The sequence below is a fragment of the Vombatus ursinus genome, unplaced genomic scaffold (assembly GCF_900497805.2).
Source record: "Vombatus ursinus unplaced genomic scaffold, bare-nosed wombat genome assembly UNPS02014848.1, whole genome shotgun sequence".
Taxonomy (NCBI): Eukaryota; Metazoa; Chordata; class Mammalia; order Diprotodontia; family Vombatidae; genus Vombatus; species Vombatus ursinus.
In genome coordinates, this window is record NW_020954626.1 from 5,643,020 (window position 1) to 5,668,299 (window position 25,280).

The 25,280-nt window shown below is 35.2% G+C and overlaps 1 protein-coding gene across 2 annotated transcripts in view; it reads left to right on the plus strand.

Annotated features, from left to right (window-relative positions):
- Nucleotides 1-25,280, plus strand: part of UNC13C (unc-13 homolog C) — a 669,423-nt gene that overhangs the window by 208,645 nt on the left and 435,498 nt on the right. The window contains exons 5-7 of one of the 2 annotated variants that reach the window (XM_027840843.1): nt 6,896-6,974; nt 8,722-8,727; nt 10,400-10,471. In XM_027840843.1, coding sequence (XP_027696644.1) covers nt 6,896-6,974; nt 8,722-8,727; nt 10,400-10,471 — 157 coding nt within the window. The remainder of the gene's footprint in view (nt 1-6,895; nt 6,975-8,721; nt 8,728-10,399; nt 10,472-25,280) is intronic. The other variant, XM_027840842.1, reaches the window with a different exon arrangement.

Consider the following 25,280-nt stretch of genomic DNA (forward strand, 5'->3'; position numbering starts at 1 on the left):
AAAAGGAGAGAGAGGACAAATGAAGGAAAAATAGGATAATTGAAATAGAAAATAGAAGGAAACCAGAAAGCTGGGAAACTTTACAACAAGTGTCTCTGATAAAGGCCTCATTTTTCAAATATATAGAGAACTGAGTTTATAAGAATACAAGCCATTCCCCAATTGATAAATGGTCAAAGGATACAAACAGGCAGTTTTCATCAAAGCTGTCTGTAGGCATATGACAAAGTGCTCTAAATCACTTTTGATTAGAGAAAGGCAAATTAAAATGTCACTGATGTACCTCCTCACACCTATTAGATTGGCTAATATGACAAAAAGGGAAAATGATAAATGTTTAATAGGATGTAAGAAAATTAGGACACTAATGCACTGCTGGTGGAGTTGTGAACTGATCCAACTATTCTAGAGAGCAATTTGTAACTTTGTCCAAAGGACAACCAAATTGTTCATACTCTACTAGTATACCACTACTAGGTCTATATCCCAAAGAGATCATTGAAAGGGGCGGGGGGAAGACCTCCATGTGCAAAAGTATTTATAATAGCTCTTTTTGTGATGGTAAAATATTGGAAATTGAGGGAATGCCCATCAATTGGGGAATGGCTGAATAAGTTGTGGTATATGAATGTAACAAAATACTATTGTGAAATAAAAAATTATGAACAGACAGATTTCATAAAAACCTGGAAAGACTTGTATGAACTGATTCAAAATGAAATGAGAGAATTCAGAAAACATTGTACACAACATCAGCAACATTGTGTGATGATCAAGTATAAATGACTCAGCTTTTCTCAGCAACACAATGATCAAAGGCAAAGACTAACAAGGACTAACAAAGAAAAACACTGTTAACATCTAGATAAAGAACTGATGGACCCTGAATGCAGATCAAAGCATACTTTTTTCCTGCTTATTTATTCTTTTATTTTCCTTTCAATCTATTTCTTCTTTCACAATTGTGACTAATATGGAAATATATTTTACATGATAGCACATGTATAACCTATGTTAAATTGCCTACCATTTTCAGAAGGTGGGGAGGGAAAAAATTTGGAGCTCAAAATCTTGTAAAAATGAATGCTAAACATTGTCTTGACATGTCATTGGGAGAAAAAATATTATTCAAAAACAAAACAAAACAACAATCTCCCAGTTCTTCTCACTTCACTTTTCTTGAGTTTGTATAGGTCTTGCCATGTTTTGTTTTGTTTTTTCCTGAAACTAACACCTTCATTTTTTCCCATAGCACAATAGTACTTCATCACAATAATATGCCACAACTTGTTCAGTCATTCCTGAATTGATGAGCATCCCCTCAACTTCCAATTCTTTGCCACTACAAAAAGAGATGCTATAAATATTTTTGTACATATAGATCCTTTCCCTTTTTCTTTGATCTCTTTGGGGTACAGACCTAGTGGTTATATTGCTGAGTCAAAGGGTATGTGCAATTTTATAGCCCTTTGGGCGTAGTTCCAAATTATTTTCCAGAATAGTTGGACCCATTCACAACTTCACTGACAGTTTATTAGTGTACCAATTTTTCCTTATTGCTTCCAACTTTTATCATTTCTAATGGGTGTGAAGTGGTACCTCAGAGTAGTTTTAATTTGTATTTCTCTAATCAATAGTGATTTAGAACATTTTATAAGATTTTATATATATATATATATATGATTTTATATGATTATGGATAGTTTTGATTTATTTTTGATTTGATTTATTTTTTCTGAAAACTGTTTGTTCATATATTTTGACCACTTAACAATTCAGGAATGGCTCTTGTTTCTATAAATTTGACTCAGTTCCTCATATATTTGAGAAATGAGACTTGCCAAAGAAAATTACTATAATTTTTTTTTAATATCACTTCATTGTCTATGGTACCTTTTAGTGAAATGTAGTTTCCCTGTCTCTTTTAATTAGGTTTATTTTTGCTTTTGCTTTGTCTGAGATCATGATTGCTAACCCTGCTTTTTTTTTTATTTCAGCTAAAGCATAATAGATTCTACTCCAGCCCTTTATTTTAAATCTATGTGTGTCTTTCTGCTTCAAGTGTGTTTCTTGTAAACCACATATTGTTGAATTCTGGGTTCTTACTCATTTTGCTATCCACTTCCATTTTATGCTGAGCTCATCCTATTCATGTTCATAATTTTATAATTGCTAATTTTGTATTTCCCTCTATCCTATTTTCTTCTTTCTCATGCTTTCTCTTTTTATCCTGTCCTTCCTCAAAAGTTTGTTTTGCTTTTGATTACTGCCTTTCTTAATCCAACCTTCCTTTTGTCATCTCACTTATCCCACATGCAAATCCCTTATCCCCTTTCTCTCCTTTTTCCCTATTGTATTAGGTAGATTTCTATACCCAGCTGAAGTGTGTATATTCTTCCTTCTTTGAACCAATACAGATGAAAGTGAGGTTCAAGCATTGTCCACCACACCTTTTATTTCCCCCTCCAATATAAAAAAACTCCTTATATTTCTCCCATTTATGGGAGAAAAATCTCCCACTCTGTCTCTCCCTTCCCTCCTTTTGCAATTCCTCTTTCTTACCCCTTCATTTTTTTTGAGATCATTCCATCATAATCCACTCACATTCATGCCCTCTATCTATTTAGACTTCTAATTGCCCTAATAATGACAAAATTCTTAGGAGTTAACTGTATCATCTTTCCATATAGTAATAGAAATAGTTTAATTGTATTGATTCCCTTATGATTACTCTTACATGTTTACATTTTTATGCTTCTATTCAGTCTTGTGTTTGAATATCAAATTTTCTATTAAAGTCTGATCTTTTCATCAAGAATCCTTGAAAGACCTCTATTTCATTAAGTATCCTTTTTCCCACTGAAAGACTGTACTTAGTTTTGCTGGATACATTATTCTTGTTTATAATCCTAGCTACTATGCCTTCTGGAATATCAAATTCTAAGCCCTCTGCTCCTTTAACATGGAAATCACTAAATTCTGTGTGATTCTGTCTGTGACTGTATGACATTTGAATTATTTCTTTCTTGCTGCTAGTAGTATTTTCTCCTTGACATGGGAGCTCTAGAATTTGGCTATAATATTCCTGGGAGTTTTCATTTTGGGATCTCAGGAGGTGATTGATGAATTGTTTTGATTTCTACATCATCCTCTGCAGATAAGATATTGGGGAAGGTTTCATTTATAATTTCTTGAAATGTGATGTCTAGGCTACTTCTTTAATCATGGTTTTTCAAGTGATCCAATGATTATTAAATTATCTATCCTTGATCAATTTTTCAGGTCAGTTGTTTTTCCAATGGAGTTATTTCATGTTTTCTTCTATTTTTCATTCTTTTGACTTTGTTTTATTGTTCCTTTATGTTTCAAGGAGTCATTAGATTCTACTTGCCCAGTTCTAAATTTAAAGGAATTATTTTCTTCTGTGAATTTTTATGCATGTTTCCATTTAGCCAATTCTGCTTTTTAAGTTCTTTTCATCAGTGAATTTTTGTGCCTCTTTTACTATTTGGTCAATTATATTTTTTTAAGGCATTATTTTCTTCAGTATTTTTTGTGTGCCTCTTTTACAAAGCTATAAATTTTCTTTTCATAATTTTCTTGGATCACTCTCATTTATTTTCACAATATTTCCTCTGCCACTCATCTTTTTCTTTAATTCTTCCAGGAATTCTTGTTAGGTTTGGGTCTAAGTAGCATTTTTCTTGAGGCTTTTGTTGTAGGTGTTTTCAGCTAGTTATCTTCCTTTGAGATTGTGTCTTGGTCTTTCCTGCCACTGCAGTAGCTTTTTATAGTCAAGTTCTTTTGTTGTTGTTGTTTGCTCATTTTTCCAGTCTATTTCTTGACTTTGAACTTTATGTTAAAGTTTGACTCTGCTCACCTTGGGGTGGGGAGGTACTGTCCCAAGATTCATGCTTTTTCATGCTATTATTTTCTTTTTTCTTTTTTCTTTTTTTTTTTTTTTTGGCTAGGCAATGGGGTTAAATGACTTCCCCAGGATCACTCAGCTAGTAAGTGTTATGTGTCTGAGGCCGGATTTGAGCTCAGGGTCCTCCTGAATCCAGGGCTGGTGCTCTATCCACTGAGCCACGTAGCTGCCCCCACATGCTATTATTTTCAAAGCTAGCTCTGGGAGTCTGCAAGTTTTCAGTGCTTCCAAGGTGGTGTGATTCAGGGAGAGGTGTGGTTTCTCCTGCTCTGCACTTTGGTCTTTAACCTGGAAAGGCCCCTGGTCCCCTGCAACCACAAGCATCAGAACTCCTCTTGGCCCTGAAACTGTGACCAGGTCTCTTGCTTCTTTAGCCACAAGCCCTAGCATTCTTCTTGGCCCTGGAATTGTGACCAGATCCTCTATTCCCTTGTGATGGATCACAAGCACTCTTCTCTGCCCTGGAACTATGTATGGTCAATAGAGTTTCCAATCAGCACCAGCTGTACTCAGTACCAGTAAAAAGTCCCCTGTAAGCTCTTGCTGACTAATTTTCCAATTCCCTTACTTCTCTGGGCTGAGAGCTCCCAAGGCTGCTGCCATTGTCATAGCCCACATATGCTCTGAGTTGGCACCCAGCCCAGTGTCACAGACCTCTTTTGCCTATCTCCTGAGTTATCTTATACTAAAAAAAAAAAAAATCTCAATCTAACTTTTTTTTTGTTTTGGCTCTGCTGCTCCAAAATTTGATTTGAGGAGTTATTTTAAAATTGTATGGAGGGTAGAGTTCAGCTGGGTTGCTGACTATACTGTGCTATCTTGGCTCTGTCTCCAGTCATAATCAGTCTAGATCTTGACCTAGATCAGGTTTTTTTTTTTTGCTTCTGGTATAAACCACTCAGGTACTATCCAGCAAGTTAAACCCCTTTCTAGAAAAGTATTCTACAGCTCAGTCTTGCTTCTCTACCAGACCTCTACCTTCCATAAGTTCTAACTTCTCACAGTAGTTGCAATATGTGCTAACCTCATCATATTCTTCCCACTTCTTGCTTATAGTGGGTAGAGGGCACTCTGTAGTCTGACTGAATGGTCACCAGATATTGCAGTGATAGTAATGGTTTCATTACAAGAGCCAAATGATTGGTGGTACAGCATTCTTTAACTACTGAAGAAATCAATATCAGGTTTAGGGAATATTTTAAAACTTAAAATGTAAATTTGATTAAATTTATTACCTTACAAGTAAATACTTATCTAGTTCAATTGACAGGAGAGAATGGACTTTGCCTGATGCTTCAGTCCCCATCTAGATGATTAAGGAAGTCTCTTGAACTCTTTTTTAAAAATCATAAATCATATTTTTTTTTGCAAAAAGAGCCCTTTAGACCTCCAACTTTTTTTTTGCCTTTTACTCCTGTCTCTCTTCTTTTCTACCTTCAATTTTCTCCATCTACCTTCTAATTTCTCCCTCCTCATCTTATCTCTATATCCCTCTTAATCCTTTTCTCTCTTTTTAACTCCATTTTCCATCCCTGTCTCTCTAATTTCTGAATTGAAATAGTAGTCTCTTTGCTGGGAGTGTGTAAGTGTAATTTGTCTTTGGTGCCTAGGAAAAGTCAACAAAGATACACACACACACACACACACACACACACACACCCATACAAATACACACTATATTCTAATCACTCTCCTTTCTTCATACTATATACCTTATAGGCAAACTGGCAAATGGGTATCATAAAAACATAATTTCTCATTATTATGTGTAGAAACTAGATAGGAGAAATTTTCTAATGTCTGCCTTTTACAGTGCCTACATAGAACAGACTTCATGGAGGATTTAATTATCTTCTTTGTCTGATGCTTCTAAATTAATTACTGGGGGGAGGGGGAACCTCAGGTGAATTATTTCCAGCCTATTTTATTTTATTTTGTCCACACCTGTAGTTTCATGGGTGTGGAGAATGCCTGGGTCTAGAAATTCTGGCCACTTATGCAAAGCTACAGTAATGGTTCCATAATTTAGCTTCTTAGAGAGTTAACTGGGGATTAAGCAACTTGGCTATGGTTATACGACTACTATGTGACTAGAATAGGATTTGTGCCCAGATCTTAATAACTCTGGTGTCTAAAATATATCATTTATACTGCATAAATTTCATCTTATTTTTTAAAATGAAAGACATATACCTATTAAAGATGAGTTTTTAAAGTTTTTTCTTGTTTTGTTTTTAGGTTTTTTTTTTTTTTTTTTTTTAGGCAATTGGGGTTAAGTGACTTGCCCAGGGTCACACAGCTAGTAAGTGTCAAGTGTTTGGTCTGAGGCCGGATTTGAACTCAGGTCCTCCTGACTTCAGGGCCGGTGCTCTGTCCACTGCGCCACCTAGCTGCCCTTTTTTTTTAAGTTTTTAAACTTTTAACATTGGTGGAAGAGCAGGGGTAGGGAAATGATTTCTAAACTATTGATAATTTTCCTATAGGTGCTGACAATTTGGATCTAGACCAAAAGCATTGTTCACTTTGGTTTCCTTAATATTTCTAAACCAACAATGTGTATTCTTTCAAGTATGCCTTTCTCTCATAATAAGTAATTCAATCCAAGAAGATCATGGTTTACAATCCCAAAGTGTTGGGTTTCTTCAGAGGTCAGTTGAGTAATTTGGGGAAGCTGGAAAAGAAGGGTTAGTGAATCTTTATTCTAATATCTACAGTGGTTTACTATCCTAAAATGTGTCCAATGGACTTCGTGAGGATACTTTAATTCTATAGTCCAAGTTCAGTTTTGTTTTGTTTTGTTCTTACTGTATGATTTTTTTTTAAACATCAGACCTAAGATGCTACTTTCTGATGGAACATTGTTTCACCTGATAAAATAATTTATTTTTTTTAATTTTTTAAATAATTTTAATATTTAAATAATTTAAATTAAAACTTTAATAATTTTAATAATTTTATTTTTTACAGGGCTGGGAGGGGACTCTATGGTATTGACAGCATGCCTGACCTTCGCAGGAAAAAAACCTTGCCTATTGTACGAGATGTGGTAAGTAACTTCGGGCACGATTATCTGATTGCATATATTGTTTCCTACTTCATTTTTAAAAATTGCCTTTTGGGTTAACTTCTTAGCCTACAATTGCTGCATGAATTAAAATATCTAAGATGTTGAATTCATCCAAGTTAGCATATATATATTTCTATGTATAATGTGTATATATATGTATATATATGTATATATGTATGTGTGTGTGTATATATATATATATATATATATATATATACACACATATATATAATTTGTGAGGCAATTGGAGTTAAGTGATTTGCCCAGAGTCACACAGTTAGTAAGTGTTATGTGTCTAAGGCCAGATTTAAGCTCAGGTCCTCCTGACTCCAGGGCTGGTACTCCATTTACTGAGCCACCTAGCTGCCCTTGAGTGTTATATTTATATTTTCTTCCTTCTCCTCAGTGAAGGTATTGTCTTCTACATTTTAAAATCTGGTAGTAATATAACTTTATGCCTGCTATTGATGCAACTTGAAATTATGAATTGAGGCAAAATCACCCTACAGTTAAGTAAGAAAGCATCCAGCAGAGTGCCATATGAACTGAGGTGAACAGCTGTATTTTGGTCTTATTAAAATGGAATTCTTTGCATAAATGAAAAAAATGACTCTGAGTTTAATATGCAAGATTTAAAGACCTATTCAAGTTTTCAATTCACTCAGCATTCTTGTATTACTATGGAGCTAGGTAGTAGTAATTGAGGTAAAGAAATCAATTCAGGTAGGGCATATGAGAATTCTTATTCTTTGGTGAGGTCTCGTCTAAACAAAATTAACCAGAAATCGTCTTTTGCTGAAGAATATTAATTACCACTGAAAATTCCTGTGTTACTCTAGTCATTAAATTGCTCATTAGGCCATGCACGTTACAGAGCTTCACTGTGATTAGCAGTCCTCTACAATTTAGAATGAGATCTGAATAGTGGTAAAAGTAAACAGGATAGGAATCTTTGAAATGCCAGTTAGAACATATGCAATGAAAGCGTAGTAAAAGGAATCATCTCATTGTATACTACTCACTTTGTGAGTAATATGCCTCATTCCCTATCCCTCTTTTTTCCCTTTCTCTCTCCTCCTCTCCCTCCCTCTCTCCCACTCTGTTTCCATCTATTGTTCTATTTACTCCTTGAACTTACCTTACCATCTTTGGAATATGATTAGATGTAAACCAATGAAATAGCATATAACTAAGGAAATAAATCAACTTCAAAACCAGAATATAATTTGTTTCAGACTCTACTAGAAATACACAACTTAAGATTCTTTATATAATTTTCTCCTTCCAGAATATTTGAAATCTAAATTAAAATATAAGTTAATAATTTATAAATTATTTTGAAATTGTTTTCATGCCTGACAAAATCTTTTCACATTTTTTCCTAAGTATTTCTTAGTATTCCTTAGTATTTCCTTAATATTGCTTAGAATGCACCATTTATTTCTGGAAATGCATAAAAACTTTCCATTAATATCAGTGATTTTTATTTCTAATGATAATCTATTCAAAAGCTATCACTATAGTTATAAGGTACAAAAAAAATGAGTTCCAAAAGCTTATATTACAGAAGAAGAGGTTGTATGTACATCCAAATGATTATCTCATTCCTAATGTAATGTGGAATTTTTAAAATGTTTTATGTTTATTTAACTTCATTATACCTTTTTCTACTTTTAAATAGCTAATTATTCATACTCTGTTTCTTCTCACTGCTGGAATTTTTCAGGCCATGGTAAGTATTTTTTAATTCATTCAATTAATATATGTTGAGCTCCCAAGGGTATATTGCATTTAATTTATGAGGAGGGGAAACTGGATTGTTATATGAGGCAGAGCTAATCAAATAATATATCACCTCATTCAACAACAAAAAAAGAAATGGATAAAGACTGAGTATAATTTTTGAGAAGGAGAAAGAAGTGGCAAACCACTCCAGTATCTTTGCCAAGAAAAACCCAAATGGGGTCACAGAGAATCAGGCTCAGTTAAAGAACAACTGGTCAACAACATAATTTTGTGACAAAGGACAAACAAAACAATCCTTGCAAATTTGGGGGGAGATTTCTTCTCTGCAGAGATAGTAAATCAGGCTGTTAAAAACTTTGAAGGTAAGCTTGCTATGGTTTTTCTCAGGGAATGGTTCTCCTTTAGAAAATATAGTACAAAACCATGGAGCTCCAAAGGGGCAGTAGAGTGGGGTTCAACTAGTGATTCTCCTGATTTCCCTGTGTTTAACTGAAAGCTACTTTTAAAGTCTTACATGGTTGTCATTTTCTCAGTCATTAGAAAAATTTTGCCTGCTTTATATGCCCCAAATCTTCATAAATATTAGATATCTCATTTTGACAATCAGGTCAATTGAGCTGCATCCTCATAATGGCAAATACAAAAATACAGCCCTGGTATTTTGACACCCAATCTTGACTTCTCTCTCATTAAACCAGGCTATTTTTGAGAAAGTGGCAGAGAATTTTTCAGGTTGGATCTAAACGACCATTTCAATGGGGTTATGAAATATGTTTTTAATTAAGTCCCAAATCAATGCTCCAGATCTATTATCTGTTAACATCTGCTTAGTTTACAACAACTTCATATAATAAACCAAGTGTTACTTAACAAACTGTGTTTACTTAAGAGATTCTTAAAAAAAAAAAACAAACAAACTATAAATACCATTAGGCTGTGGTTAAATTTTGGACAAGTCAGTTAATAGTATTTATACCTGACTTATTCTATGACAATGTTCTATACCTATACATGGAACATTATACCTTTCCAACTAAGTTCAATTCCATTATGTCATTTGATCCTCAGCCCTTGGTATTAAGGAAGACTGGGATTTTTATCTCTATTTTACAGAAAAGGAACCTGAGGCTTATAGTGGTAAAGTGGTTTTGCCCAAGGCTACATTACTAGTAAGAGTTAGAACTGAAATTCAAGTCTTCTGACTAGTTCTTCTCTAATAACATAGACCCCAGTGCCCTCATCTGGAAACTTTTAGGGAATGGTCTAATTGGGGTAATGAAGTGGCACAGTGGATAGATTGGCTTGGAATCAGGAAGACTCATCTCTCGAAGTTCAAATCTGACCCCAGACACTTAGTAGCTGTGTGACCCTGAGCAAGTCACTTAACCTTGTTTGCCTCAGTGTCCTTATCTATAAAATGAGCTGGAGAAGGAAATGGCAAACTTCTAGTATCTTTGCCAAGAAAAATCCCAAATGGGGTCTTTATATGACCATGTCAAAGTAAATAAATGGTAGTCTGCCTAACGCTACCAAAGGAAAGAGAAATTAAGATGTCACATGTTAGTGTCAGGCAGGAACTGTTAATATTTTACTGTTCGTATTTTAATCTGCATTTCTTGCTCTATTTATTAGTAATGGTTTTCTGATACTTGCTTTAGACATTAGCTGCCCGAAAATCTGGAATCTCCCTGGCCATGGTTATTAGGACATCTCTGAACAATGAGGAATTGGTAAGTGTTATCTAATGTAAAAATGAAGTATATTATCCAAGGGCTTACTCATGGAGAGGGAGTAGAGCAGAGCTCTGCAGAAAGTTTATCACCTTAAGTTTTGATGATGTTCCCTGATGTGTAACTGAGATAAAAAAACAAATGAGGCTTCACTGGGGCATTTTTCCTGAGATAAATTATATGCAACACACAATATGAAAAAGATGTAGGTAAATAGCAGAAAGAATGAAGGGAAAATCTGTCCCCATATCTCATTATTTCCTCAACTTTGTAGTGCAGTAACTTTCAGGCACTGTCCCTACATGTACTAGTAGGCCATAAAAATTTTCATGACAAGTCATGACAGGCCCTTCCCACATAAAACTGTCAGCATGGAGTGTGGCTGGCATCACTCTCTCTCTCTTCTCAGATCAGGATATCATTTTGGATAATCACAAGCTATCAGCCACACTCAGTCTGATGACTTCTCTCTCTCTGTCTCTTCTTATTGTCATAGATAAACATTTGCTTTTCAGATAACCCATATTGCATCCTATGCAACCTCAAGCCCTGCCCCTCTCCCAACTCACCTTTTCTCTGTCTCTGTTTCTCACTGTCTTTTTCTCTGTCTGTTTTTCTCTGACTCTGTCTGTCTGCCCTTCTGTCTGTCTCATTGGACATGGGAACATAGATACTTTTATCCCTTTTAGTGGTTACAACCATTGGGGGTGGGGTGGCATGGGGTGGGGACACAGAAGGGTGGATCTAGATTTGTCATTTCATTTGTGCAGGAAATTCTGGGTTAAGGAATCCCTCTATTAAGGAAGATAAGAAGCTCTTCTCTAACGTAATTTAAGAAAGTTTTCTAGGGCTGTGAGGTTATAAGGGATAGAAGTCAGGTCTTTCGAACTGCAAGTTTGGTCCTCTATCTGTTGAATATAATAATAATAACAATAATTTTAAATTTTATATTATTATTTAATAATATGTTATTATACATCATAATAATAATTATTAGAGCTAATATTTATATCGTACTTCAAGGTGTATGAAGAAGCACTTTACTTACATTATCAAATTTAATCCTCATAACCACGATGTGACATAGGTGCTATTATTATCCCCATTTTCATAGATGTGTAAACTGAGGCTAGGAGAGGTCAAGTGACTTTCTCAGAGTCATGCAGCTAGTGTCTATGAAAGAATTTGAGCTCAAGTCTTCTTGTATCTGTTCACTTTACCAACTACCTGATTGCTCTCCATAACAAATTTAGGCATTGACCAGTATGCATCGTTTGCTCAGGGAGCTGGAATATTAACAACATAGATGAGTAGGAGTATTCTCCAAGGAGACTAGGATGGAATTGTGAAGACTATTTGGGTCCAAGTACTAAGGTAGAGTTGGAACCTGGGGCAGGTAGAGAGAGGGAAGGATTTGGTCCATGAATATATGAGGGCTCTCTGATGTTTCTTCTTCCTCAGGATGAGGGTATAGGAGACTTCCCCTTTCCTTCTAAGTGCTACCTCATCAATTGTACCTTAAAAGAAAGAAAAACAAGGATGCCCTTCACCTGGGTTTTGGGGAACTCCTTTTTATTGTCTTTGGAAATATGGAGTTTGATTTTTACCCTAGACATGCAATCTTACAAAGGCTAACCAAAAGGGAAAAGAAAATACAAAGACTATTAAATTTAAGCTTCGAGTTTGCTCATTTCATGGGATTTTATAAATTTATTTTTTGTTACAGCATATATTGAGCTATGTTTTAGCCTAGAAATGACCATTCAGCTTTGTGATGTGGCTGAAGGCATGAGTGAAAACTTCTGGTTTGTGGCATGGTAGAGATGAGGTCAGAGTCCACAGAGAACCCTTTAAAAACCCTCAGATGCTCATTTCCGAAGGGCACATTTTGGCAATGTAAATGAAATGTGACTTCTGTAGTACAGCCCCATTTCAATGTCAGACTTGACAAGCTGTCATATTCAGTTGTTATATGAAAACCAAAGATAAATGTTAAATAGAATAAAATCAGTTCTTCGATGTCAGAACTCTTCACTGGTATCCTCAGGGTGAAAGGAGCTGGTTGAAAGTATTTGCTTTTATATTAATGATAAAGGGCTGACCAGGTGAAAAAATAGCAAGAGGTTGATTTTCTATTTTCATAAAAACAAAGTACAGTAAAAAAAAAAAAAAACACAAGTGATACCTTCTAAGGAAATTGAAGATTTCAATGATTGATCCAAAATGACACATCATATTTTAGGGCCATCTTCTTCATTAAAATTGTGCCAGGAATGAAAAAAAATAAAGCCACAAATTCCTTCCCTTTATGAGTAAATCCCTTTATGAGTAAAAAGATTAATTTAAGTTTGGGAGAAGTAAATGAATTGCTTTCTCCAAAGATGCTCTAGACTAAATTTTAATGTTAAGATAATATACAGAGGGATGATTTTTTTTTTCTCACTTAGCTAGTAAGGAAGACCAATTCATATAGTGGTTGGAGTGGCAGCCTCAGAGACAGAAAGACCAGGGTTTAAGTTCTGACTGACACATTATAGCTTTATGACTCCAGACAAGTTATTTAACCTCCTGCTATAGACTGCCTTCTTAAAGAGTCTAAGTTTCAAAGGAGTTGGCAATCTAATTTAGTGGAAAGAACTTTTACTCGGAGTTCCCTACACTAATAATATTCACAGGTCTGAACATCAATAACAGAATGTATGAGGAGGAATTAATTGGTAAGGGGAATAAAATTTTATTTTTCATAGACATTATTTTCTTATGTTATTTTTGACATTATTTTCTGTGAAAAACATTAATTTTTAAAAAGTTTTTTGAGTTTAAATTTTCCCTTTCCCTACAGCCCCTCCCCCAACCATTGAGAAGGCAAGCAATATGATACCATTATACCTGTGAAGTCATGCAAACCATATTTCCACATTAGTGACATTATTTAACTTTCAATTTAGATATCACTACTTATAGCTCTTTTCTATGTCTGAACAGGGTAGCTGTCATCATTCCTGCATTATAAGGCTGGTAACATTTTTTTTTGTTCACATTTTCAATAGAAAGCATTTGGAAGATGTGCTTGAATTCAGCTCAGTCAATAAGAATTTGTTAAATGCTTACTATGTGCTAGGCACTGGGCTAAGCAGTAGCGATGCAAAGAAAGGCAAAAAACACAGTTCCTGCCCTCAGGGAGCTTATATTCCCCACCTCCCCCTCCACCTCCACTCCTGCCCTCCCAGCCCCTTGCCTGGATTTTCCAGGTTATGGGGGCACTGCGCCCCTAACCCCCGTGATGTGGAAGGGATAACCATAGACACACACACACGCATGCACACGCATACACACGTGTGTGTGCATGTGTGTGTGTAGTAGCCAAGGCTATGGGATAAAAAAATGAATTCATATCATTTAAAATGAATATAATTTGCTTCAGTGGAGTAGATGTCCAAAAACATAGTGGAGTACAATCTAAGCTCTGAATATGCATATATTTTCTTCAAAAGTTTGAATTTGAAGAGAAAAAAACCCACCACAGTGAAGTCTTTGGGGGCATATCAGACGTTTTAGGAAATCCATTTCCAAATCATGTTTCTGACCATGACTGAAGGTAAGTGTCAGTGCCTAGTATTTAAGAGATGATTAATAAATGCTTGTTGATTAGTTGATTGAATAATGAAGACCACCAGACACTCCTAGCCCAATATGATTGTAGTTGTAAGACTGAATTAGAGGATCATCTACCTTAACCTTTCATCCTGCCTTACAAATCTTATACCCCCACATTATTATTATTATTATTATTATTTTAGTAATTTTGGCTTATAGTCACTCTAGAACAATGCTGGGAAAGTATTTGTTTTTATCTGACATGGATAGGGATATAGCTTTTAGAGTCACTCTGTGCATTGACTGCTTCAAAAATTGTAGCTGAAAGTGTTTTAGACATTGCCCTTAAATCAACACAGTGATGTGTTGACTTAATGGCTTCTTTTATGAAACCAGCTCTGAAATACTGCCTATTTTGACACTCTGAAATTCACTTTTTTCCCCCTGTTTTGATCTTTATAACTTAATTTAAAGGTCACATTGTACATAGCCTTCCTAAGTCTTGTATAGCCTTTGGCCAATAGCGATATGATTCTGACCTGACTGTAGGCCATGAAATCATTTAAAGGTGTTTTTTTTCCCTCTCCCTGCCTGACCTTCTCCCCGCTCCCTACCAGCCTTGCAGTAATAAAACCAGGCCCTGAAAACAACAACTAAACTATTAAATGAAAGCTTTGGAATGGGCTAGTTGGTTTATCCCAAAGTCTTAGAAACTTGTTACTGGGAACCCAGGGAAAGAAATGGTCAAGTAAATCGGTACATATAGTAATAAATTAATAATAATAATAATTTACAGAGTTCTTTCTTCACTGTAACCTTATGAGGCAGGTTGTACAAATATTACCCTTTTACTGATGAGGAAACCTGCTTAGAGAATTTCACTGGTTTGTATGTCCTCATGCACAGCTAGGAAGTGTTAGAGCTGGAATGTGAAACTAGGTCTCCTAGACTACAAGTCTAGTGCTCTACAATATACCGCTACATTACATAACTCTTAAGGGAGAAAAAGGAGTGCTATTCATTGACACACTATTAACTGAGTGGGAGAGAAGGGAATGCTGAATTCCAAAGGAGATTGTCACCATTTCAATGAGAACTCTTAACATTTGGAAGATTGGATATTGATTCCAATATGATATAAAAGAGCACATCATTACCCTTGGTAGAAATTCTTACTGATTCATGCTCTTTTTTATACAGACAGGGTGATACATATAGTGCATAAATTCTTCTACTGGGAGTCAGGGTGATCTAGGTTTAAATCCCAATTTAGATACATGAGAGCTTTGTGACCCCAAGGTAGGTCACTTAACCTCTTGGAGCTTCAGATTCTTTGTCTGTAAAATACTTCTACTACTACTATTATTCCTACTACCACTACTACTACTACCACTTACTACTTACTACTACTATTACTACTTCTACTTCTACTTCTCCTCCTCCTCCTCTACTCCCACTCCTACTCTTCCTCCTCCTGCTATTTCTACTAATTCTACTACTACTTTTTCTACTAATTCTACTACTATTACTACTATTGTTGTCCCATTATTTCAGTTATGTCCAACTCTTTGTGACCCCATTTGGAGTTTTCTTGGCAAAGATACTGGAGTGGTTTGCTGTTTCCCACTCCAGCTCATTTTGCAGATGAAGAAACTGAGACAAACAAGGTTAAGTGACTTGGGTTAAATTTAAACTCATGAAGATGAGTCTTCCTGATTCCAAGCCCATTCTCTATCCAGTATACCGCCTATCTATCCTCGTTTTCTTCATAGTACTACATAAAATTAATACTACTACTATTAATTAATAATAAGAAAAATAGCTAACATTTATATAATGCTTACTTGGTGCCAGGCTTTGTGCTAAGCACTTTACAAATATTATCTCATTTGATCCTAACAACAATCCTGGGAGGAAGGTTCTATTATTATCTCCATTTTATGGATGAGAAAATTGAGGTAAATGAGTCAAGTGACTTGACCAGGATCACACAGCTAGAGTCTGAGACCAGATTTAAATTCATGTCTTTCTGACTTTAGATCCAGCATTATAAGACCTATTTCAAAGGTTTATGGTGAGGATCAAATAAGACAAGGTCTACTTTTAAGCACTTGGCAAATCTTAAAGCACTTTAAAAATACCAGCTATTACTATTTAATTCTTAGACTTATTTCAATTTCATAGTTATAGTCAATCTTTTTTTTTCTTCTGCAATCTAAATACGCTGAGTGCTGGGTTACTACTTTTGTCAACTACTGGTTCTTGAATGAAGAATTTGGAGGAGATTTTGTCATTGTTAAGATCAATAAATCTATATATATTACCATAATATATGTTTATAGAGTTGAAGCAAAGTAAAGATATTACCTACCTAGATAAAATTTATTGTTTAAAATAATATCTGTAGACATAAGCAAAACTGATTTTAGTCAAATTTTAGGAGAAGGTACATGTCTAAATACCCAATTTCAGTTCACGTAGAGGGGTTCGGCTATAAAATAAATTTGATTTGATTGTTAAGATGGAAAGATCAACAGATTATATCAATCTTTTTCTAAATAATAGAAACTCTACATGTGATACATGAACACAGATAAAACCTGTTTATAACTTCAGAGAGTCCTAGGGAGCTGATAGAAGAATATAGAAGTTAAGGGACTTGCTTAGGGTCATACAGGTAATAAATGTCTGTCAGAGACCAGATATGAATCCAGGTCTTTCTGACTCCAGTGCTCAGTGCTATACCATAGTACCTGTTTTGATAAAGTGCTGTGTTTGATTGAATTTCTAACTGAAATATATGACTAAATGAAAAGATGGACCCCTCACTTATCAAAAGCCAAGGACAATTGGTACATAGTTACAGTGCTTCCCATTCAATATGAAGGGAACATGAGAAAAAGCTCCCAGCTCATTAGTAGATCCCTCGTGGAAAATTTATGCAAAGACATGGATGAGTCATATAAGATGGGCAGAGATTGTTAAACTATGATCCGCATCATTTGAGAGAATGTTCGTTTTCAACAAAAAGACTGGTCCATTGGTGTATTGGTATAAAAAAGTTAAAAACAAACAAAAAAAACCATTTTGCTATTCCCCACAACTCTTGCTTATAAACCATTGTGGACTACTTTTACCCTCAGAGACCAATATCCTGACATTACTCTTAGCTATTTGAGCATCTATTTCAACAGATACCATATGACCCTAAACTAGTTGTATGCATTTTAAAATGAATAAACCCAAACAATATCAGAAAAAGTATCATTCCCTTTGCAATCTTCACCTGAAAAGGTCATAAATTTATTTCAGTAACATTGTCATTGCTCAAAATATTTTTTGAGATTATTTCTAGGGTTTTACATCATGTTGATTTAACTATTCTAAATCATGGCAAAATAGCCAAGTCATTTGGAGGCAATTCTAATAAGTTAGATGGGTGCTCAATTTGCATAAAATCATTTGTGGTCACAAGGTGTTTATTGATACTTGAATACCTTTCTTGAATCACATATTAATGGATCTCTTAGACACCCCTTGCTAGAAGGGTAGCATGGTGTAGTAAAGAGTATGATGGGCTTAGAGTTAGGAAGACCAAATTTCAAATGTGTCCTCAGACCCTGACTAGCTGTGTGATCACAGGGAAATAACTTAAGCTTCTATGCCTCAATTTCCTCATCTATACAATGAAGATAATAATAGCTATAGCATTTATCTCAGAGAGATGTTTTGAGTCACAAATGAAGTAATGCTTAAAGCACTTTGCACACTTGAAAATATTACATAAATGCCAGTTTTTATTATCATAGCTGATTTACATCTTCTCATCCTGTCTTACAATTTTGTTTATGTTATTTCCCCTGGGAACAAGCATTTATTAACCCCTGGCACTTTACAAATATTATCTCATTTGATCCTCACAATTACACTGGGAGATAGGTGCCATTTTACAGTTGAGGAAAATGAGGCAGACAGAGGTTAAGTGACTTTCCAGGGTCACATAGCTAGTAAGTGTCTGAGGCTGAATTTGAACTTGGGTCTTCCTAAAATCAGACTAAGTGCTCTATCCACTGCATCACCTAATTGCCTATATAAAGGAATGACAAAACATACCATAGAACCTACTATGAACTCTTTTTTTTTTAGATGAACATCAATATAACATTTGAATTATCCATCTATCCTTTTTTATTATATAACTGGTCACTTCTTTTTCTGGGGATGTAAATCATAGAGGGTATGTTGTATGTTACTTATCATGTGTAAATCACCACTAGTATTATGCTGCCTCCAATTTAGATACGTTATTTGTCTTTATAAGGCTATTTGGGTCTCCTATAATTGGGAGAGTTCCCAGATTACAGTGTCCCATGATTCATAGGCATATGGCATCATAGGGATTTTTATAAATGGGTTTTTGGCTATAGGAAGTAGGACAGGATTTTTGGAAGCACTGCTCATTTCCCACATGAATTACAACCTGGTATCCTCCTCCTGTTTAATTCTATGTACAATCTACTTTCTTTTTGGAGTACCTATCCAATACTCAGAGTGTCCTAAAAGTCTCAGAGACATTTCAATCTATTAAAGCTACTCGTGCTATTAATCTATTTAAGCTTAACATGACACTAAAACTTTAGAGACACTCTTTATATGCTTTAACGGACTAACTTAGTGTCCATACCATAGTCTCGGTGATTTGCATTCTTCACTTATTTGGTAGCCTGATTGGGATTGCTAATGTAAACTCATTTGACTGACTGTGGCCTCATTGACAATGCTTGTGTCAGTGTTAATAAAAGCATTGTGAAACTTCCCAACTTGGTTTCTTCTCCTATTCCATTCTGCACCTAGTTTATCATACATTTGAAATGCAGTGTTTATTAAATAAATACATACGTGTGTGATGTGCATTATATGCATATATAGGCATGCTTACATATATGTACATAGATATGACAAGTACTATTACTCCCATTTTACAGATGGGAGAAAGGAGGTACAAAGGTATTATTTTCTTATGGTCATACTGCAAGTTAGGTCATGACTCCAAGTTCAGCCTTCTGTCCACTGTACCACCCTATCTTTCTAGTAGCAAAAAAAGCCCATATAGCTCCATGAGCTTTTCATGCAGATATATGTGTAATTATTATACATTGTATATATGTGTGTGTATACAGATAGAGACTATAATATAAATATATGTGTGTGTGTTTGTGTACACTTATGTATGTATGCATGCATGTGTGTATATGTATATGTACATATATGTGCTGCATACATGCATGCATATATACATATATACACACATACACACACAGAACAGATCTGTGAGGCACCCACCCAAATATTTGTCATAGTCTGGGCAATAGGGATTCTTCTACTCTTTTTTTCCTCCTGTGTAACTAGTTAGATTGAGTTCTTTTCAGTGATTGTGGAGCTAAATATGGAGGTTCTGCAACATTCAGGGATTAATAAAGCTGATGCAATGTCACCCTCAAATAGGACCTCATCATGTATAAGGAATTCCTTTTTAATTTGGACTCTGCACTGGATCCTCTAGGATAGTAGGAAATATTTTTTGCAAGCATACTCTCTCTCTCTCTTTTAACTCTTGCATCAAAAAAAGTGAGTTTTACATGCTTTAACATATGAAGGGAGACACTTTGTTGGAGGAGAACCTTTAAGGCTAAATTTTGCTCTCCCAAATCAAATTCTTTTTAAAAATAGTCAACAAATAGCATTTTGTCATGCTCTTCAGAGAACTATATGACTGTAAATATATAGTTGCTGTAGAATATTGTTTGCAAAAGCCTGCCTTTTCCATTCTCATATATTCATCAAGGATGTCCTCAATACATGCGCAGATTAAATCAGCTAATGCTTATTGGCATGTTGATCATCATTTTTGTTGGTGGTAATTCATGATTTTTTGCAAGTATGTCAGATTAATAAATGAGAATTAATTCCTTAATATCTTCACAATTGTTGCCTTCAGGATGGATACTTGCTGTCCAAAATATACTCTGCATATATTTTGATTAGTCCAGCTATTCTCATTTTTTAAAACTTCATTTCTACTTTGTGCAGCACACTGGGGATCAGGGTTAATCCATATATGATGACTCAGTTGTCTCAAATGGAATGACTAGTTGGCTTTAATAATTATGCCAGAACTTATCCATTTTTCACCTATTTGTTGTCACTCAGATTTCATCCTAAAATTGTCTGAGGATGATCTTGATTAATTGAGTCTTCTGTCAAGTTTTCTGTACCTTTGTCTCCGCCTCCATTGCTTCTGCTTTATGAGATAGTATAGCTCATGTTATTCTACTATCTTCTGTAATAAGATTTTACAAGTGAGTTTAAATTCCAAAAACATTGCTGTACTGTGTGTAAACTTGTACAGGGGATCAAACATTTGCTAGGTAAGGCCCTGTTGGGCTCTTTTATTCTTCTCATTGTGATATCTAATTTACATCAGTTAATGTACTTAGGAAATGGTAATGGTCCGGATAAATGTTTGGGTTTTTAAAAATTAATTTCCCAGTTTTGTCATCAATAGTTTTTTTAAATAGGTGAAGTTGGAGTTGTTTCAATTGCACTCTATGGCTTCTTTTTTTATTCTTCTAATTTGATATTGATTTTTATCTTTGCTTTAACAAGTTAATGGTCTGATTTTACATGTAGACAATTCAGACATGAATCCTACATTGATAACCAATATTTTCTATTAAGTTATAATCAAATTTTATTGTTATATGGTATTTGCCATGTACAGTGAGTCTACACTATCTTCTTGATTAAAGCATTTGTGGTATGTAGACATGAGACTTCTATGCAGACTACCAGCCTTTGTTCTCCTTTGTTTACTTTTTTACTCCTCTGCCATATTTTCCAACATATTTCATCACTGTTTTACCCTGTGTCCATTTTTGATCAAAATCATAAAATATTAAAATACACATACATTTACTTTCGAGGGCTTAATCAGATTCTTCATATAATTGCTACCGTCTGATGGTCTGCAGTGAGCATTGATCCATAAGATGCCATTATCTTCTTTGAAGGGTTTCTATAAATGGCAACCATGAACATATCAATGAAAGATGATGAAATATAAAGCTATTGGTTATTGCCTTTGGATATATGACAAAACTAACTGCCCATACTTTTATTTGCTTTCATTTAGCTGCAGATTATTTTTTTTCTCCTAGTTTCTTTTGTGGGATTAATGCCAATATTAGCATGATTCAGTCCTTCTACTATTATCACCACTTATTGACCAGTGGATCTCACGTTTAGAGTAATAATATCTAAGTTCACATTTACAGAAAATGTCAAAATTGTGATGATTAGCATACTTTCCTCCCTTTTGTAAAATTCTGCCATGGTCATTACTCTAGAAGTAGAAATGGATGATTGCATGGGAATAAGGCGATTTTAAATATTTCTTGTTTCATGGGTTGCTATGGCCAAGGAACTTATCAGTAAGTCACCAACCAAGTGGTGACAATCCTTTCTATGCTTAGCTAGACTTCTCCTTGGGAAGCAAACAATCCGTTACCAGGAATACCACATCCTTCCCAGTATTGTCGAACTTGCCACCGCTTACATTCCCCTGGCAGAGCCTTTTCCCAGGGTTACCTCTATGCCACAGTAAAGACATCTGAGTTGACTGACCTTTTATTCATATCATATTCCCTATTTTTTCTATTTCACTGGAGTACTGCACATCTCTACAAGCCATCCACTTTTAATTAGTTTCATGTTTGGCTAACTAATGCTTATAATTCCCCAAATTTAAAAATGGAAAATATTTTTTAGATTATCCATCTCTCTTGCCACTGTGGATGAATTTTCTCCATTTAATCGTCTAATGTTTTTCTCTCTAGCTTCAATACTTCTAAATGTTAAGATTTGCTTTAATGTGCCATTCAATTGATTTTCAATGTACTATCTAGCAGATTTTCCATGTTCCTTTTAAAAATTAACTTGACTCTTTTAGCTATAATGGGGTCATGGTGCTTAAACAAAAGAAAATACAACAAGCCAACTATACTTCCTTAGTTTTTTATTTAGAATTCCCTTTTATTCCTTTTCCCCAGCACCTGTGATGATGTAACAATTGCTGCTGTTGTTAAATGAGCACTCTATTCTAAAGCAATTGCTTCTATGGAAAACTAGATATCTACTCTTTAAAATAAAATTCATTTCCAAAGCATGCAAAAGAATATGGATTACTCAATCTTAGAAGATGATGCATGACCCTTTGGCTAACCAAGAACATCTTCTCTTTATCTAGTGTGGTTCTTTAATGAAGAATCCATATACATGCCTTTTCCTTCCTTAGGTTGTATAACTGACTCTGCTCTGTACCCATTGCACATGCTATAGACTTTAAAATTGCTATGGTGGCATTATTTTTCCCAAACTATTGCAATGATTTTCTGCCAGAAAGTTCCTGGACAGAGCTCGACTCCATTCTTATCTCTTAGAGCCCAATAGCTAAATTCCAAAAAAAGTAACACCTTAAAAGATTTTGTTGAAGACTGGCTGAAACTCTATGGCATAATATCTAAATGAAAAACTTAATGACATTTTACACTCTAGCAAGCAACTTTTATAGCTGAAAGATTTTCTCTAAGACAAGATCAACATAATCAGTTGAAAAGTTGAGCATGACACATTCATTAAATAAGCATTGTGTCTATGATATGAATAGAACCTTGTTAGGAATTGAGGAATCAATCCACAAGTATCTATAAAAAAAATTAACTTATTATTTTAGGCACTATATTAGGTGCTAGTAATACAAAAACCAATGTAAAGTAGTCCCTGCCCTCAAAAGGCTTACATTCCATAGGGAGAAAATGTGCACATCTATTTAAATGCAAAATAATTTTGTTGGAGAAGACTTGGTTGCTGGAAGGATCAAGAAAGGTCTCATCTGGAAGGTGCTATTGAAGCTGATATTTGAAGGAAGTTAAATATTCTAAGGGTCAAAGGTAAGGAAGGAACACATTTGAGGTCAAGAACACAACATACATAAAGTCAAAGGTACAGGATATAGAATGTTGTATGTAAAGTAAAGCAAGTAGAGGGGTAGTTAGGTGGTGCTAGGTGCTAGGTGCTAGGTGGATAGAGCACAGGCCCTGAAGTCAGGAGGACCTGAGTTCAAATCTGGCCTCAGACCAAACACTTGACATTTACTAGCTGTGTGACCCTGGGCAAGTCACTTAACCCCAATTGCCTCATCAAAAAAAAAAAAAAAGCTAGTAGACCAGTTTTCTAGACCATAGAGTGCATGAAGAAGACTAATGTGTAAGAAGCTTGAAAGGGAAGCCAAAGCCAGACTGGAAAGTGCTTTAGATGCCTACCAGGAGAGTTTTGTATTTTGTCTTGGAGGCAATGAGTCACTAGAACTTCTTACACAGGAAGTGTGACATGGCCAGGCTGTACTTCAGGAGTCTTACTTTAGCAACAGTGTGAATAATGGATTGAAGGGAGGAGAGATTTTGAGACAAGGAAATCAAATGACAGGCTACTCCAGTCCAAAAGTAATTTTTCAGTCATTTTTCAGTCGTGTCCGAACCCCATTTGGAGTTTCTTTGGCACAGATACTGGAATGGTTTACCATTTTCATCTCTAGCTCATTTTACAGATAAGAAAACTGAAGCAGACAGGGTTAAGTGGTTTGCCCAGGGTCACACAGCTAGTAAAAGTCTGAGACTGGATTTGAACTTGGGTCTTCCTGACCAAACCTACTGTTCTATTCACTGTGCCACCTAGTTGCCCCCAAAAGAATAAGGAACCTGAAGCAAATGAGGTTAAGTGACTTGCTCAGGACCACAAGCTAATAAGTGTCTGAGGTCAGATTTGAACCCAGGAGATGAGTCTTCCTGACTCCAGACTTGGCACTCTAACCACTGTCCCACCTTGCTGCCCAAAGGTGATTAAGGGTCTGCACTAGGGTGGTGACTCATGTGAATGAGGAGAAGGAAATTTATGTAAAAATGTTGTGGATATAGACAAGATTTAGCAACTGATTGAATATGAGGGGATGAGGAAAAGTCAAGAGTTGGGGATAACTCTGAGCCTTGATGGTACCCTTAAATAGACAGGAAAGTGTGAAAAAAAAGTGGAGTTATGGAAAAGGGTGATAAGGTCTGTTTTTGACATGTTGATTTTGAGAAGCTTATAGGACAACCAACTGGAAATAACCAATAAGCAATTGGTGATGTTGAGTTGGAGCTCCAGAGAAAGATTAAGGAAATAAATGTGAATCCTATTCTCAGGGAGCTTACAGTTTGGTAGGGAAAAAAGAATGTGCACTCTTATCCTATGTCAATTTTTAACATTTCCTCATGGAAAATTTATAATACAACATAGGTAAGATTTTGCCTAGGATGAGAAGACTTTACTAATGTGTAAGAAGCATGAAAGGGAAGCCAAAGTCAGACTGTGAAGGCCTTTAAAAGCCAAATGAGAGAGTTTGTATTTTGTCTTAGAGGCAATAGGGAATCACCTGAAATTCTTATACAGGAGGCATGACATGGTTAGGCTGGACTTTAGGAGTCTTACTTTAGCAACAGTGTGAATAATAGATTGAAGGGCATAATTCCCCAAACATTTGCTCCATCTGTTGGTGGGAATTGCCATATCAGTGAGATTACTACTCCTTTGAAATGTTGAAATATTATATGTAAGGGCACAGTTTAATTCATCAAGCATTTATTAAGTATCTGCTCTTGTTCTGGGGATATAAAGATAAAGACTCAATCCCTCCCCTCAAGGCATTTACATTTTACTGGAGTAGTACATGGAAGACTGGGAGAAGATTTATATAATAAGAAAATTACATCTCTATGTAAAAGCTAAAGTTTGTATGGCAAACAGATTCCTTGGCAGCATCAGAAATGAACATAATCTGAGTTAGCACAATGAGCATAAAGAAATTTGTAGCTACCATTATTGTAGAGAAATTAGGTTAGTATAATCATTTAAATTTGGTTATTCTAAAATTCCCATACCTAGATATGTACTGCCAAAGGGATAAAAAAAAAAAGAGGGGGGGAAATGTGACATATACACCAAACTATTCCATAGCACTTTTTGTTATAAAAAAAGAAATGAACTGAATAATGTTGATGTCCGCTGAAATGGGAATAGCCAGATAAATTATGCTATGTGAATATAATGGAGTATTACA